The sequence below is a fragment of the Lolium perenne genome, chromosome 5 (genome assembly GCF_019359855.2).
Source record: "Lolium perenne isolate Kyuss_39 chromosome 5, Kyuss_2.0, whole genome shotgun sequence".
NCBI classification, from domain to species: domain Eukaryota; kingdom Viridiplantae; phylum Streptophyta; class Magnoliopsida; order Poales; family Poaceae; genus Lolium; species Lolium perenne.
This window is the reverse complement of record NC_067248.2, coordinates 180823097-180841821: the sequence shown is the minus strand read 5'-3', so window position 1 is coordinate 180841821 and position 18725 is coordinate 180823097. Positions and strand designations below refer to the sequence as shown.

Here is an 18725-nt window from a genome sequence, read left to right as displayed (position 1 = left end):
GGCGGAGCAGGATCAGCAGGTGCTGCTGCGGAGCGCGGACCTCGCCAAGTTCGCCGTGCCGGCGTCGCTCGCGGTGCGTGCGGCAAGCGTGGCGGCGGCGGTGGGCACCGGGGAGCGCGTGGTCGAGCTGCCGCGGGGGGTCTCCGGCAAGGGCCTCGCCACGGCGGTCGCGTACTACAAGGCCCGGGCCGAAGCCGAGGCTCTCGACGCCGACGTCGGTGAGTTCGACGATGGGTTCGTCGGCGGGCTGACGCATGACACGGCCATCGACCTCATCCACGCCGCGCACCACCTCGGCGACGACGGCCTCTTCAACCTCTTCTTGGGCTACAGGGCCAATCAGTTCTAGGAGGCGTAGTGAAGCTTTTGTTCCCGAGTACTAAGTACGTTGTTCATGTTGATCGACACAACTGGTTTTTTCTTTCGTCGTTTTTGTTGTTACCTTAAAATCATGTGGTTCGTGCAAAGCATATGATCTTAATTGATTTCAATACCGATTTTTTTTGGTTCCATGCATACTTTGTTTTGCGAAAGTAATGTTCCATGCATACTCAAGAAAGAAAATCCACATGTAACAAAACATTATTTTCCTTTTTAAAACGGAGGCAACAGATTTTCCTCTATCCATGAACTAATTAAGGAGAAAAGTTCTGGTGATAAAAAAACTGATAAGAAAAGGTTCCCACGTGAGACTACTCTCCCAAAATTTCATGCCTGATTGTTTTTTTCACCCGTGATGATCCAAAGATTTGCATCTCTCTTGATAGAGGCTAGAATAACAAACGCGGGCCAGACTTGTTGTGGAGTACTCTTGCATTTCGCTCGTTCTAAACCGCCCAGATAACGAACATGATGATAGAGGCCAAAGCTTTTCGGTTTGGCACAACATGATCGCTAGAGACATGCTATAGATCACCAATCAGCTATGGAGAGCTTCCAGGACCAGTCGGTAACATCAATAGAAGGGATCCCAATCCAATCTTTAGCATAGCCCACATGTCCTCTTGAAGAAGCGACCTCGGAAGAAAAGATGCGCCAACCTTTTTGGGTTTGCTTGCAAAGAGGGCAAAAACTGCAATTTGTCCACCCTCTTTTCTCTAGACGGTTCGCCCGTGGAAAGCCTATTTTGAATTGCCAACCAAACAAACAACTTGATCTTAGGGGGAGCCTAAGCCTTCCACACCGTCTTGACTCGTGTATATGCAATCGAATCGAAAGTAGGCAAACGTGCAGCCACAAGCCGCACAACACTACTGTCTTCACCGACAAACTCAAGCATCATTTATTCGATTTTACCTAGAACCGGAAAGCATGGAAAACTGAAACACCATAGGCATAAGTTAATTAAAACGATATAGAAGAAACAGTCAGCATCGACGACCACGAAGCAGCACAGCTGGGGACGAAAATACATGCGAGGCGTGCGATGCCCGGCTGAGACTAGCGCCCTACGACACAAGACAAAGGTAGGAGGGAACAAAGAAGGATGTGCGGAGCAATCGGCCTGACGTTGTACCTGTAGGCCTTCTCCATAATTCATTTCAGCACAAGTACAACATACAGCATGAAGTACATAGCCATGCGAGTCAGGCATTTTGAAGAGCTACAAATACATGGCAAGGGGTATTCCTACGAGCTGAAAATGGAGCTAATGACAGGTTCAGTCAACCTAGTTATGCCAGACCAGCACTCAAACTCCTCCACTAGGGTCTAGGGTCCATTTGGAACGGAATGAGCAAGAGAATTTCGAGCAACCAACAGAGACACAGACAGTGTTCTCGCTTCAAACCGACCTCCACTAGTAAAATATGGATCAGAGGAATAGTAACTTTCCTTTTGAGAAGCAACGATTAGACATCCCCAAATAGAATCAATATAAACAGAACAAGCATACAATCATTATAGTACAGATCCATGTGAAACATTGACCATAAATACACTCCAAACCAAAATTGCCACGCAATAATAGCAGACAGATATAAAAAAAAGGTTCATGACATTTGCTTAGAGAGTAGGAATCCTGGAGCCGATTTTATGCTTGTTTCAAAACGGCTATAGAGAGCAGAAATTAAGCAACAAAAATTATAGAAGTAGATATATACTATAGTACACAAGTGCTGGCTACTATTGAAGTCTCATTAACCAGATACCGGCCAAAGTTCATCTTTAGACTGTCATACAGGATAGTCAATTCAGTAAACCTAGAACCAATAGTAAGTTCACAGAAGTGAATCTAGGTTGGATGATGCACAACCTTGTCCAATGGTGCACACACAACAACTTAAATGACTTCACCAGCAAATTTATACTGAAAAATATGGATACCATTTCATGAACAGACACCACTCAAAACAATTTGCTAAGGGCATCTGAAGCCGCCTCGCTGGAGTAGTGAACTGATTTGGCAACACCCTGCACAGCTTGCAGAGAGACTCCACGACAACACTCAATGACCAAAGACTCTAACTTATGTGCATGTCCCAGTTCAGCCACTCCAACATCAGTTACCTCATGACACGCCCGAAGTGTGAGATTACTCAAGCATGGGGTGTGCGCAATGAAGCGCATCCCAGCATCAGTTACTGCTTCACAACGTATAAGCTCAAGAGTCTCCAGATTTGGTGAGGATGAGAGGGCCTTCATCCCATCGTCATCAAAGAAATTGGCACTATGTAGCACAAGAACTCGAATCGGGCAGGACTGAATGAGCACCAGAAAACCCTTTTGTGTGAATCCAATTTCTGATGGCCAGTCAGGAGAACATCCTACAAATTTGAGGTCTAAGATCTGAAGCTTACGACAGTTTAGGGCTAGAGCATAAAGGGTGATATCAGTAAATGACGTCGTGGCTTCATTATGGTACCGCTGAAGGTTGAGCCAAAGTGAGATGCTTTTAAGGTTGCTGCAGCCCCGGGATAATGCAATCATGTCATTGTCATTTAGGGCATTAACATACTCAAGGCAAAGGTTCTCCAATGCTTTACACTTCCCTAGGACAACACGAAGTCCTATTTCTGGCCAAGTTTTAATATGCGCCAACCTTAAGTCCTTCAAACTCTCACAGCAGAAGTCATATATAGCCGTGCTGTGAGCATCATACGAGGGGTCATAGACATCACTTGGAAAAATATCAGATATTCTTATTTTCCCCTCAAACTCAAACTTCTGGAGCTTCATCCATCCTGCACCAAACTTTAGGAGCTCATGATGATTGATTCCTTCACAATTCTTCACTACAAGCTCTTCCAACGAACCATCCCTACCAAGGTATTCCAGCCACTCTACACTGTCGATTTCCTCACAATCAATAAGGTGGAGAGCACATAAACTCGTGCAACCAACTGCAACGGAGTAAAGCCCAAATGAAGTTACTAGTGGTGCATTGTTTAGCCTCAGAGACACCAATGTCTTGCAATGAGCTAACCAACCAAGCCCAGAGTCATCGATATATGAGCAGAAGCTTAAGGTGAGGTCAATCAGCGAGGAACAGTGAGATGAAAACACAGAAAGGCCTTTGTTGTCCAACTGCTTTCTATGTCCAGGTATCCAACCAGAGTAATCGATTTCCACTTTCGACAAATTTGGGAACCGGGCACACAATGATTTTAGTGCCTCTGTAGCAGTGCAAAGACCAGAACCAACACGGATAGCACCCCTTTGACTCCCCTCTATCTCGTAGAGTTGCTTTGACACAAGGGAAAGAGAATTCAAATCGCTTGTCCTGGTGATCTTCTTGACAATCTCTGTCACCAGAGCCTCCGGTAGGTCCTCCATTGAGCAAATTCAGCTGTACCAATCATGAAATTTCAAGATTCAGAAAACAACCAAAGAGCTGGACTAAAACTTATGATATATCAGAGTAAAGCATTTGAAGATGGAGTCCACAATGGCAACGCTAATTATGAAGAATATACTGATGAAATTTTAACATTTGATGTGTTTGTCGAGAATTTAAGCGTTCTTCATAAGAATGGAGCCTAATTAAGTAGGTACCATCTTATCTTTCTTAAGATTGCTAGCAAGAAATAATGAAACTACAAGCCACCTCATTAAATTAAACTAACGACATAGGAGAGCATGAACAATGAACGACTGGACAGAATACAAAGAAACAAACTAGAATTGGCGCAAGCAACTCCAGAAGACAAGACCCAAGTGCTGAATCTGAACCTACTTAGAGGCACCTAATTAATCCCACGAATACCAGAGCATGTAAATCGGTACTTGCAGTTCCCGGCAAGAAAATAGGGGAATCCCCACCTGGCCACCTGTATATATATTCACTCAAATTGGCGCTTACAAATTCGCAAGCTGTCCCTTTAAATCGGTTGAGTGAAAACGATAAGTCCACAGGGTGCAGTAATCAATAAATATCGCCGATCTAATATCTGTTCAACTAGAAATATTGTTTGCTGCACCCTAGGCTAGTAATCCATTGCAAACATCTAACTAGGAGATCGCTTCACAGCTACCGGTTTCCTCTTGGCAAGTCTCAATCTAGAAAAGAACACGTGTACAAGTCGACGGGAACCAACGAACAGGGGCAAGAGAACCAAGAAAAGGGGTACCTTCAGCACGACCGGGGGATAAAAACAGTGGCGATAGAGAATATACCGTTGGAGGGGACCTCCGCCGCCGCTCGACCTTGGACTTGGAGACGTCGATAGATCTGCCTAGTCCGCAGCGGAGGGGAGCGGGGTGACCGCGTAGCTGATGCCCTAGGCCGCAGCGGAGGGTGCGCTTTGTTCCCTCACTCTGGACTGGAGTCTGGTCTGGATGGATGGAACGGGGGCGGCGCCTATTTTGGTGGCGGAGCCATTGTTTAGTGTTTGGTTGATTGGCTACTGAGAATGGGTGGCTGTTTGGTTGGGCGTACCTTTGGCAAAAAAAGGTTACCTGTTAGATTTTTTAGATGATTAAAAAATGTAAATGATAATTTGATCAACTCACAGTTTGAATAACTTCTAGTTTAGCCTTCTTCGTATTTCATTTCGGCTAAGTACAACGTATAACATGAAGTACAAGGTCATGTAAGTCGACAATTTGAAGAGCTACATATACATGGCAAGGGATATTCCTGTGAGCTAATTGATGCACCTAGGTTCAGTCAAGTTAGTTATGCCAGCGAACCACATGAGCTGTCAGGGCCCTGACCCATGGCCATGCAAACTAATTGAAAGCAATGAAGAAATTGCTTCAGATAAAATCCAGCAAATAAACATACCATAATTCAAACTAATTGAGTCCTAGAAGACGCCCACCAATCTTTTCATTGGAGCAATCAAATATATAATAGCACAAACTCAGGACATATTTTTATCTTCAGCAATATGAAAATGCAAGGTTATGCATGTAGCTTGCTTTCAAAATGGAAAAGGAAAACATCAAGTGTCACAACTTTTAAAACTTAGGATTCCACTGTAGTTTTTACAAAAATGGAAAAAAAAACCCTGAAATTAGCTTACAGCATTTTGTAATGTAGCAGGTTTTCTTGACCCAGTGGAAGTCCGTCAATGAGAAACTTTTTGTTGCACTTCTTATCACAGTTTCTTGTAATACCTTCATGGTTATCTCAGGTGGAACAATTTCCCCTTCCTTTTATCAGGTTGCCAATCACTTTTTCCGTAAAAAACATAAGATGACAAAAACAGCTAAATAAGTGTTATTATAATTGAATAGTAATGAATGTGCCTATGTGGTATAGTGGGTTTGTTACACAATCTCAGAATCAGACACGATTTCTACACACAATAGATTCAGTGCTAAGACGTGCAAATCCAAAATAGCCCAAATAATACCACAGCTTGTTCCTTTTCCATTTCCACAACAATTTGTGAACCTGCATTAAGTGAGAAACTACGAAATAAAAGCATAATGATAGCAAACTCATGTGCTATGGAAAAGAAGTTGTAAATATCATTACAGAATTTGGATGTTACCTCAATAGATACAGCTGCAACTTTCTTGCCACTCAAAATATTCTCAATAGTAACATCATGCAATAGAAACAACCGTATCCATCAAAGAAAGCATGTGAGGATTGAATCCGGTCTGTTAACTAAAAGGTAATGCTGAAATGGATAGAAAATTCATTAGAACTTCGGGTACGCAGGTGGACAGAATCCGAAGTGGTGTCTTCTCCACCACACCTCCTTGCTCCTCCGCGGCCGCACTGGCTCCACCACGCCTCCTTGTGGCCTGCAATAGTGCCCTGTTTTGGCAGCACAGTGACCCGTTATGTGGTGATGTTGAGTGGTGAGGGACAAATCAGATGTTTAGTTTGCACCTTCTCGTACACGACGACACATATCTCCACCGTGTCCACCTCCGAGTCGAAGAACGTCCACCACCATGCTCGCCTTATGTCCATTGTTCACCTTGTCGCACTTCTTCGAGCTGTCCACTGCCTGCTACGACTTCTCCTCCTCGCCTACTGATCGAGGCGCAAAGGCCTTGATGGAAGGTAGATGCGCGTGGGCCTGGCATGATGGGGTTCGTTGCATAGAAAACAAAAAATTTCCTACCGCAAAGACGAATAAATCCAAGATCTAATCTATGGAACACCCAAGATCTAATCTACAAGATCGAAGCAACGAGATGGAGATGAGACTAACCCTCGAAGATTCCAAAGCTTACGAGATTAATCTCGTTGTTGGTGTAGACGATCGTTCCGGTGCTGCAATCCGGCAGCACTTCCGTACTCGGTCGCGCGTACGGTGTCGATGAAGCTCCTTCCTCTCCCCGTTCCAGTGGGCAGCGGAGGTGCGGTAGATCTCCTCCAAGTTCCAGCAGCACGACGGTGTGGTGGTGGAGGGGGAGGAAGAAAACTGCAGGGCTTCGCCTAAGCCGGAGCAGCGTATGGTGGAGGAGAGAGGCGGCCAGAGGAGGGGCTAATGATGGGATGGGTGGCCGGCCACCCCCTCCCCTCTTTATATAGGGGGCCAGGTCGGTGGGGTGGCCCCCCTTCCCATCTAGGGTTAGGGGGGCGGCGGCCAAGTGGGGGAAGAGGGATTTCCTCCCCCCCACAAGTTGACCCCCCCTAGGGAAACCCTAGGGGTTGGCCAGGGAGCATCCCCTCGGCCCATGCTAGCCCTCCTAGGTCGTGGGCCCCATGGTAGACCCCTCCGGAACCTTCTAGAACCTTCCAGTCTACCATCGGAAAAATCCCGAACTTTTCCAAAACCCAGAAATCAACTTCCCTTATATGAATATTTTTCTCCGGACTATTCCGGACATCCTCGTGACATCCTGGATCACATCCGAGACTCCGAACAAACTTCGTCTCCATACCATATTCAAATCTACTTATGCGACATCGAACCTTAAGCGCGTCACCCTACGGTTCGCGAACTATGCAGACATGGTCGAGACTCTTCTCCGAGCAATAACCAATATCGGGATCTGGAGATCCATAATGGCTCCCACATATTCAACGATGACTCAGTGATCGATTGAACCATTTACATACACGATGCCAATTCCCTTTGTCACGCGATATTTTACTTGTCCGAGGTTTGATCATCGGTATCTCCATACCTTGTTCAACCTCGTTACCGACAAGTACTCTTTACTCGTACCGTGGTATGTCATCTCTTATGATCAAATCATATGCTTGCAAGGTAATCAGACGACATTCCACCGAGAGGGCCCATAGTATATCTATCCGTCATCGGGATGGACAAATCCCACTATTGATCCATATGCCTCAACTCACACTTTCCGAATACTTAATCCCATCTTTATAACCACCCATTTACGCAATGGCGTTTGATGTAATCAAAGTACCCTTCCGGTGTAAGTGATTTACATGATCTCATGGTTGAAGGACTAAGGCAACTATGTATCGAAAGCTTATAGAAAATTGAACTTAATGACTTGATCTTATGCTACAATCATTTGAGTGTGTGTCCATTATATCATTCAACCAATGACATAACCTTGTTATTAATAACATCCAATGTTCATGATCACGAAACCATGATCATCCATTAATCAACAAGCTAGTTATACAAGAGGCTTACTAGGGACTCCTTGTTGTTTACATAACACACATTTATCAATGTTTCGGTTAATACAATTATAGCATGGGATGCAAACATTTATCATAAACACAAAGATATTATAATAACCACTTTATTATTGCCTCTTGGGCATATCTCCAACAGTCTCCCACTTGCACTAGAGTCAATAATCTAGATTACATTGTAAGGTACCTAACACCCATGTCATTCTGGTGTTGGTCATGCTTTGCCCTAGGGAGAGCTTTAGTCAACGAATCTGCAACATTCAGATCTATGTGTACTTTGCAAATCTCTACTTCACCATCTTCGATGTACTCGCGAATCGAATGAAAACGCAGCTTGATATGCTTCAGCTTCTTGTGTGACCTTAGTTCCTTTGCATTGGCGATGGCACCCGTGTTGTCACAATAAATGACTAACGGGTCCAATGCACTAGGAACCACACCAAGCTCAACAATGAACCTCTTCATCCATACCGCTTCCGATGAAGCCTCTGAAGCCGCTATATATTCAGATTATGTTGAAGATTTCGCCACCGTGCACTGCTTGGAACTGCTCCAGCTTACTGCCGTACCATTCAATATAAACACGTACCCAGACTGAGACTTAGAGTCATCAGGATCGGTGTTCCAACTTGCATCGGTGTAACTGGTTACAACGAGCTCTTGGTCACCGCCATAACAAAGAAACATATCCTTAGTCCTTTTCAAGTACTTCAGGATATTCTTGACCGCTGTCCAGTGTTCCATTCCTGGATCACTTTGATATCTGCTGGTGAAACTAACAGCATGTGCGATATCCGGTCTAGTACACAGCATGGCATATATGAGAGAGCCTACTGCCGAAGCATAGGGGATCTTGCTCATCCTCTCTCTTTCATCTGCCGTAGCCGGATCTTGAGTCTTACTCAAGACCTTACCTGGCAACATAGGCAAGAACCCTTTCTTGCTTTCATCCATTCTAAACTTCTTTAGGATCTTGTCCAGGTATGTACTCTGTGAAAGACCTATTAGGCGTCTTGATCTATCTCCATAAATCTTGATGCCTAAAATGTACGCTGCTTCACCAATGTCTTTCATTGAAAAAGACTTATTCAAATAACCTTTAACGCTGCTTAATAGTTCTATATCATTCTCGATCAATAATATGTCATCTACATATAATATCAGGAACGCTACAGAGCTCCCACTCACTTTCTTGTAAATACAGGCATCACCATGAGTCCGTATAAAACCGAAGTCTTTGATCACTCTATCAAAGCGTAGGTTCCAACTCCGGGATGCTTGCTTCAGTCTATAAATGGAACGCTGAAGTTTGCATACCTTGTCAGCATTTTTAGGATCGACAAAATCTTTGGGTTGTACCATATACAACTCTTTCTCAATATCACCATTAAGGAACGCCGTTTTGACATCCATCTGCCAAATCTCATAATCGAAAAATGCAGCTATTGCTAACAAAATCCTCACAGACTTTAGCTTCGCTACAGGTGAGAAAGTCTCATCGTAGTCAACTCCTTGAATTTGTCGGAACCCCTTCGCGACAAGTCGAGCTTTATAGACAGTAACATTAGCATCAGAATTGGTTTTTCTTTTGAAGATCCATTTATTCTCGACAGCCTTGCGGCTATCAGGTAAGTCTACCAAAGTCCATACTTTGTTATCATACATGGATCCCATTTCGGATTTCATGGCTTCTTGCCATTTGTTGGAATCTGGGCTCATCATTGCTTCTTCATACGTCGCAGGGTCCTCATCATTGTTGTCCACAATCATGACATTTAGACAGGGATCATACCAATCAGGAGTGGTACGTTCCCTCGTCGATCTGCGAGGTTCAGTAGCTTCCTCGTTCGAAGTTTCATGATCATCATCATTTGCTTCCTCTCCTATCGGTGCAGGCTGCGCAGGAACTTCTTCCGGCACTGCGCTACTCTGATCTATGAGAGAAGGTTCATTAACCTCGTCAAGTTCTACTTTCCTTCCAGTCACTTCTTTAGTGAGAAACTCCTTCTCAAGAAAGGATCTGTTCTTGGCAACAAAGATTTTGCCTTCGGATATGTGATAGAAAGTGTACCCAATTGTTTCTTTAGGGTATCCTATGAAGACACATTTCTCCGCTTTGGGTTCTAGCTTGTCAGGTTGTAACTTCTTTACATAAGCTTCGCAACCCCAAACTTTAAGGAACGACAGCTTAGGTTTCTTCCCAAACCGTAATTCATACGGTGTCGTTTCAACGGATTTAGATGGTGCCCTATTTAAAGTGAATGCGGCTGTCTCTAATGCATAACCCCAAAACGATAACGGCAAATCAGTAAGAGACATCATAGACCGAACCATATCTAAGAGAGTTCGATTACGACGTTCGGACACACCATTGCGCTGTGGTGTTCCCGGCGGTGTCAACTGTGAAAGTATTCCGCATTTCTTTAAATGCATGCCAAACTCATAACTCAGATATTCGCCTCCGCGATCAGAACGCAGAAACTTAATCTTCTTGTTACGTTGATTTTCTACTTCACTTTGGAATTCCTTGAACTTCTCAAAAGTCTCGGACTTATGTTTCATAAAGTAAATATATCCATATCTACTCAGATCATCCGTGAAGGTTAGAACATAACGATAACCACCGCGCGATGCTACACTCATTGGTCCGCACACATCGGTATGTATGATTTCCAATTAGTCTGTAGCTCGCTCCATTGTACCAGAAAATGGAGTCTTAGTCATTTTTCCCATTAGACATGCTTCGCATCTGCCAAGTGACTCAAAGTCAAGTGACTCAAGAAGTCCATCGGAATGGAGTTTCTTCATGCGCTTCACTCCAATATGACCAAGACGACAGTGCCACATATAAGTAGAATTATCATTCAATTTAATTCGCGTAGCATCAATATTATGAACATGTGTATCACTACTATCGAGATTTAACAAGAATAAACCATTCATCTCAGGTGCATGGCCATAAAAGACATTACTCATATAAACCGAACAATCATTATTCTCAGACTTAAACGAATAACCGTCTTGCATTAAACAAGATCCAGATATAATGTTCATGCTCAACGCAGGTACCAAATAACAATTATTAAGGTTTAAAACTAATCCCGAAGGTAGATGTAGAGGGAGCGTGCCGACGGCGATCACATCGACTTTGGATCCATTTCCAACGCGCATCGTCACCTCGTCCCTTGCCAGGCTTCGTCTATTCCGCAGTTCCTGTTTCGAGTTACAAATGTGAGCAACCGAACCAGTATCAAATACCCAGGCACTACTACGAGAACCAGTAAGAAAGAAATCAATAACATGTATATCAAATATACCTTTCTTTTTGACGTGGCCGCTCTTTAGATCGGCCAAGTATTTGGAGCAATTGCGCTTCCAGTGCCCCTTCCCCTGGCAGTAATAGCACACAGTCTTAGGTTTAGGACCAGCCTTAGGCTTCTCAGGATGCGCTGCAACTTTCTTGCCGCCCTTCTTGAAGTTACCCTTGTTAGGCTTGCCCTGCTTTTTGAAACTGGTGGTCTTGTTGACCATCAACACTTGATTCTCCTTCTTTATCTCTACTTCAGCAGATTTCAGCATGGAAAAGAGTTCATGTAAATCTTTATTCATGTTCTGCATGTTGTAGTTCATCACGAACTTCTTGTAACTTGGTGGTAGTGATTGAAGGACACGATGAATACCCAGCTGGTTAGGAATCATCATCCCCATGTCACTGAGCTTCTTCGCATGTCCGGACATGGCGAACATGTGCTCACTAACGGAGCTGCCCTCTTCCATCATACAGCTAAATAACTGTTTCGAGGCCTCATAGCTCTCCACGGCCGCATGAGTTTCAAAGATAAGCTTGAGCTCACGCATCATCTCACACGGGTCGTGGTGCTCAAAACGCTTTTGGAGCTCTGCCTCTAGGCTGCACAAGATGGCACACTGAACTTCGGAGTACCGAGTTGCCCGAGTCTCATAAACATTCTTTATGTCCTCGGATACTGCAGGAGGTAGTGGGGGACCTAGCGGTGCATCGAGCACATATTGCAGGCTTCCACCAGTGAGGAAAATCCTCACATGACGGAACTAGTCAGTGAAGTTGCTACCATTGCCCTTAAGCTTTTCTTTCTCTAGGAACTGGTTAAAATTGATGGAGGGGGGCGCCATGATCTACAACATATTTGCAAAGAGTTTAGACTAAGTTTATGATAAAATGAGTTCAATTTTAATTCTTAAATTAACTAGGTGAACTACCACTCAAAACAACATCCCTCGCATTGTCTTAGTGATTACACGAACCAAATCCACTAAACCAAGTCCGATCTTCACGAGAAAAGATGTAGCTTCAAAGGCGAACACTCAAAGTGTTCATCATATTCATATGACTCATGCTTTACCTTTCAGTATCCCGTGTTCCGAGACCATGGCTGTACATGCTAGGCTCGTCAAGGCAACCTTAGTATCCGCGTGTGCAAATCTGGCTTGCACCCGTTGTATGCACATGTAGAGTCTATCATACCCGATCATCACGAGATGCTTCGAAACGACAAGTCTTAGCAACGGTTCATACTAAGGATGAACACTTTATTATCTTGATATTTAGTGAGAGTGATCATCTTATAATGCTACCGTCGTGATCTAAGCAAAATAAGATGCATAAAAGGATTAACATCACATGCAATTCATAATGTGTGATATGATATGGCCTTTCTTCTTGTGCTTTTGATCTCCATCTCCAAAGCACGGACATGATCTCCATCATCACCAGCATGGTGTCAAGGTCAGTGGCGTCGCTTCATGGTTGTCCATCACTTATAGCTACTATAACAATTACTTGAAATAAAGCTATTACATGATGAATAGACACGCAGGTCTTTAACAAAAAGTAAAGACAACCATTAGGCTCCTGCCGGTTGCCATAATACAACAATGAACATCTCATACATCAAATATAATCATCATCACATCATGGCAATATCACATCACCAAACCCTGCAAAAACAAGTTAGACGCCTCTAATTTGGTTTGCATATTTTACGTGGTTTAGGGTTTTCGAGTAAGATCCAATCTACCTACGAACATGAACCACAACGGTGATACTAGTGTTCACAATAGAAAGTGCAAATTGTAATCTTCACTATGGTGGGAGAGACAGACACCCGCAAAACCATTTATGCAATACAAGTTGCATGTCAAGCGTGGAGCAAGTCTCATGAGACGCGGTCATGTAAAGTTAGCCCGGGCCGCTTCATCCCACCATCCCGCAAGATGCAAAGTACACAAACTAAAGCAACAAAAGCATCACCGCCCACAAAACCATCGTGTTCTACTCGTGCAACAGATCTATGCATAGACATGGCTCTGATACCACTGATGGGGTTCGTTGCATAGAAAACAAAAAATTTCCTACCGCAAAGACGAATAAATCCAAGATCTAATCTATGGAACACCCAAGATCTAATCTACAAGATCGAAGCAACGAGATGGAGATGAGACTAACCCTCGAAGATTCCAAAGCTTACAAGATTAATCTCGTTGTTGGTGTAGACGATCGTTCCGGTGCTGCAATCCGGCAGCACTTCCGTACTCGGTCGCGCGTATGGTGTCAATGAAGCTCCTTCCTCTCCCCGTTCTAGCGGGCAGCAGAGGTGTGGTAGATCTCCTCCAAGTTCCAGCAGCACGACGGCGTGGTGGTGGAGGTGGAGGAAGAAAACTGCAGGGCTTCGCCTAAGCCGGAGCAGCGTATGGTGGAGGAGAGAGGCGGCCAGAGGAGGGGCTAATGATGGGATGGGTGGCTGGCCACCCCCTCCCCTCTTTATATAGGGGGCCAGGTCGGTGGGGTGGCCCCCTTCCCATCTAGGGTTAGGGGGCGGCGGCCAAGTGGGGGGAGAGGGATTTCCTCCCCCAAGTTGATCCCCCCTAGGGAAACCCTAGGGGTTGGCCGGCCTGGGCCTTGGGGGGCATGTGCCCCCTGCCCATTAGGCCAGGGAGCATCCCCTCGGCCCAAGCTAGCCCTCCTAGGTCGTGGGCCCCATGGTGGACCCCTCCAGAACCTTCTAGAACCTTCCAGTCTACCACCGGAAAAATCCCGAACTTTTCCGAAACCCAGAAATCAACTTCCCTTATATGAATCTTATTCTCCGGACTATTCCGGACCTCCTCGTGACATCCTGGATCACATCCGAGACTCCGAACAAACTTTGTCTCCATACCATATTCAAATCTACTTATGCGACATCGAACCTTAAGCGCGTCACCCTACGGTTCACGAACTATGCAGACATGGTCGAGACTCTTCTCCGAGCAATAACCAATAGCGGGATCTGGAGATCCATAATGGCTCCCACATATTCAACGATGACTCAGTGATCGATTGAACCATTTACATATGATGCCAATTCCCTTTGTCACACGGTATTTTACTTGTCCGAGGTTTGATCATCGGTATCTCCATACCTTGTTCAACCTCGTTACCGATAAGTACTCTTTACTCGTACCGTGGTATGTCATCTCTTATGATCAAATCATATGCTTGCAAGCTAATCAGACGACATTCCACCGAGAGGGCCCAGAGTATATCTATCCATCATCAGGATGGACAAATCCCACTATTGATCCATATGCCTCAACTCACACTTTCCGAATACTTAATCCCATCTTTATAACCACCCATTTACGCAATGGCGTTTGATGTAATCAAAGTACCCTTCCGGTGTAAGTGATTTACATGATCTCATGGTCGAAGGACTAAGGCAACTATGTATCGAAAGCTTATAGCAAATTGAACTTAATGACTTGATCTTATGCTACGCTCATTTGAGTGTGTGTCCATTATATCATTCAACGAATGACATAACCTTGTTATTAATAATATCCAATGTTCATGATCACGAAACCATGATCATCCATTAATCAACAAGCTAGTTATACAAGAGGCTTACTAGGGACTCCTTGTTGTTTACATAACACACATGTATCAATGTTTCGGTTAATACAATTATAGCATTGTATGCAAACATTTATCATAAACACAAAGATATTATAATAACCACTTTATTATTGCCTCTTGGGCATATCTCCAACAATATCTCCACCGTGTCCACCTCCGAGTCGAAGAACGTCCACCACCATGCTCGCCTTATTTCCATTGTTCACCTTGTCGCACTTCTTCGAGCTGTCCACTGCCTGCTACGACTTCTCCTCCTCGCCTACTGATCGAGGCGCAAAGTTGTCGTTGCCTAATCGACGGTACCTCGGAGGAGGGATCCTCACGAGGGGGAGAAGAAGTAGGGGCCATAGGGCGGAGTGCACACGGGACGGTGGTACGCGATTTACCCAGCTTCGGAACACCTGCACGATGACAGGGCCTACTGCTGCTTGTCTGGAATTATCTGGGCGCTTTCGCGTTGTTACAATGAGTTGTGGTTGTGCCTCTAGGGCTCCCAGGATCCGGCTTATAAAGGCGCACGGATCTAGGGTTTACATGGAGAGTCCTAGCCGGATTACAGATAGCCTAGCTACGGTACAATATCTTGCCGTGCACGTCACGGATCCGCCTTCCATATACGTCGTACTGGATCCGGGTTCCTCATGGGCCTCCGCGGATCCGGGTTACTCCTAATGTCGGTACGGATCCGGCTTATTGATCCTGGGCCGGACTTCTTCCTTCATGATCAACAGCAACTGGGCCGCCCGATGGGCCACATGCCTCATCACCATCTGTGGGCCACCCGGGCTTGCCGGATCTAGGCACTGTCGATGGTACACCCATGAAGTATACCCACAACAGTAGCCCCCAGAGTTCTCCGAGTTTCGCCTGCAGTTTCCGCCATGCTTGCACCTTAGGTTTCCGACATCGTTTGGCAACGCGGAGAAATTTGAAGAACTCCAACTTCACATTTTCTTCTTTCTTAACCTTTAGTCAGAAAATCCCCCATCCCGCGGGACTTCATCCATCGACAGTTTCAAACATGTCTCCGGGTTACTCCCCTGCTTGTGAATGAGAATTACTTATCTTCACGCTTTTACCCGGAATCTTAATAGACTCAAACGGTTCCGCCAATTCTGGCGCCATTTTCGCGCGATTTGTGCGGTAACTTATCTCTAGCCATTTTTACCGTTAGGGTTTGGGACACGTGTCACGCATCCAACGGCGCGATGCTTGCGTTCCGACCACAGGATGCAGAGCACGAATCTCGTCCCTCAGCCTATAAATATCCGCCGTTGACCCTAACTCCTCATTCACCCCCCTTTCTTACCTCTCCACGCAGCGCCGCTCGCGAGCTCTTCCTCCGCCGTGCCGGAACCCGCCAGAAAAGTCGCCGGAGCATCACCGGAGCGAGTTCACCACCGTGGTGTTCTTCGTGTTCTTAACTCCGGCGAGCCACCGTTCGAAAACCTCGCCGCCGGCGACTCCGACCACCGCGAAGTCCATTAAGGTAAGTTCTCTGAGCTTCGATCCTTTGCCGTAGTTGGTAGGGATGATCGCTAGGTTGACGATGCGGATCCGACTAAATTACGTTTTCCGCCACTGCTTTTCTCTTCAGATGTCTTCTGTGACTCCGCCTCCAGCCTCCGAGCCCATCATGGCAACTCCCATCTCCTCCGCCCCTCCACCCTTCGCCCCGGTCCACCTGGATCCCATCAAGGATTCCGGCAAAGACACCGAAGGAACTTCTGCTAACCCGGAGAAAGCCTCCGGGGAGGAAAAGGCGGAACAAAAGGCGGAAGAAATCGCCGCCAAGAAATCCAAAGCTCGTCAGCGAGACGTTGAAGCCAAAGGGAAATGGTGGCCCTGCACCACCACTGACACGGAGCTGAAGAACTTGGAAGCAGAAGGTTTTCTGCTCCCCGGAAGCTGGCGGACAGTTCCGGATTCCCTGGCTCCAGCCCCACTGGATGGCGAGATGGTGGTAACAAAGGCGCTGGTGGAGCGAGGTTTCTCTTTTCCGCCATCGGATTTCTTCTCGGAAATCCTGAAGGCGTACGGGCTCCAGCCCCACAACATATCGCCGAACAGCGTCCTGGCGATCAGCAACCACATCACTCTCTGCGAGGGCCACCTCCGGGTAGCTCCCGAACTTTCCCTCTTCCAATACTATTTTTCTGTCAAGAAGGAGAAAATCCGCCAGACCTCTGAGTTGGCGACTTGCGGATCCATCACCTTCATGCTCCGCCCCGGCCGCATCTACCCCCATACCGACCGCCACGAATCCGCGCGGTATTGGTCCGGAGGCTTCTTCTACCTGAAGGACGTCTCCGACCCGGCGAGCGATAGGAGACTTCCATTATTCAAGAACAGCCCCGCCAGTGAAACTCCGGCATGGACACAGTGCCCCCACTTCTCCGACTCGCCTCAGCTGACCCGCGCTGTTAGGCGGATCTGCAAGCTCACGGAGGAGGGGCTGACGGGGAAGGACTTAACCCTTTCCTGGTTCACCAAGCGGATCCAGCCGCTGCAGCATCGAGACCGCTTGATGTTCCACTACACAGGGCGCGACGACCCAATGCGCGCCACCAAAGACAATCTCTCCGCCGACGCCATCGACAAGAGGATCCGGGTCCTCATCAAAATCCCACGTGAACTCCATGTTCACGTGTGCAACAAAGACATCCACACGAATGGATCCGGAACCGCGGTACGTCGTCTTGACTTTAGTCTATTGCTTTTCTTCAAAGTTTTTTGTCTAAGCGTTTAACTTTGCATTAGCTCGAGGCGCTTGATGAAAACGAACTCGGAACTCTCCTCCGGGTTCCTTCCACCGGCCACACGGATCCGGAAGCTGCATCGGAGGTGGAAGCTCCCGAGGCCCCACGCCCTGCTAAGAGGAAGAAGCCAGCTCCTTCCAGCCCCTATGCGAAACGCGCCCGCGAAGTGCTTAGCACTGCGGCCACCCGGAAAGCGGAGGCGGAAAAGAAGCGCCTGTCACTGATTAATACCAGCAACAAGGGGCAGCCTGCCATCCAGCATTTCTTCAAGCCTTCCGGGTAAGCGCCTTCTTCCAAGATCCAAGTTCTGGTTTCACGCTTAAACTCTTATACTTTTATGTTTTTCCTGAAGCTCCGGAAGCCAGCCCCCCAAGGCCCCAAGGGTCCCGAAGAAAAGAGCCAGGCCATCTCCGGCTTCTATTCCTGTTACTCCTGAGGTTGAAGTTCCGCCCAAGGCTTCATCCGCCTCCAAGCCGGATCCGAAAGATGTCATCAACCTTGATGACCTTCCTGAAGATCCTGCTCACTATGGCGACTCCGCCAAGGGGACCTCCTCATCTGTTCCTCCGCAAGATCAGCCAAGCTCCGCTTTCGCAGGGCCCACAGGACAAGAACAGGAGCAAAAGGCAAAGCTCCTTCAAGTTACCAACGCGACTCGAGTCAACCTCCAACCAACTCCGTCCCTTCAAAAGCTTACCCTTGCACAACGTCACGCGGAAGTTTCCGCCATGCTGAACAAAGTGTGGGGAAAGCCGGACGAGGAGGTGCGAGAGCTCGCCGACCTGGAGGACAGCCTGAAGGAGTTTTTCGCCAAGCACAAGGAAGTGCGGCAGGTGATACTAGCCCCCAAGCATTGGGTGATATATTTCCGTGCAACATGTATTAGCCGATGCTTTCCCAAAATGTTCTTATAGGCGGAAATTTAAGATTTGTACCAAGACTTTGAATTCTTCGCTAGCCTCCAAGATTTTAATATCCGACTAACTCCTTGCTGCTTCGTAGACCA

General features: G+C 46.4%; 1 protein-coding gene across 1 annotated transcript; it reads right to left on the bottom strand.

The window, feature by feature from the left end:
• Nucleotides 1-2068: 2068 nt before the first annotated feature.
• LOC127301128 (F-box/LRR-repeat protein 14-like) lies at nucleotides 2069-4829 on the bottom strand. The gene is made up of 2 exons (XM_051331351.2): nucleotides 4615-4829; nucleotides 2069-3787 (listed from the first exon to the last, which is right to left on the bottom strand). Exon 2 carries the CDS (start codon nucleotides 3772-3774, stop codon nucleotides 2347-2349), a length of 1428 nt encoding a protein of 475 aa, XP_051187311.1. The 5' UTR covers nucleotides 3775-3787; nucleotides 4615-4829; the 3' UTR covers nucleotides 2069-2346.
• Nucleotides 4830-18725: the final 13896 nt, after the last annotated feature.

Coding starts and splice junctions, on each gene's coding strand:
- LOC127301128 (XM_051331351.2), bottom strand. CDS start 3,774: ATGGAGGACCTACCGGAGGCTCTGGTGACAGAGATTGTCAAGAAGATC.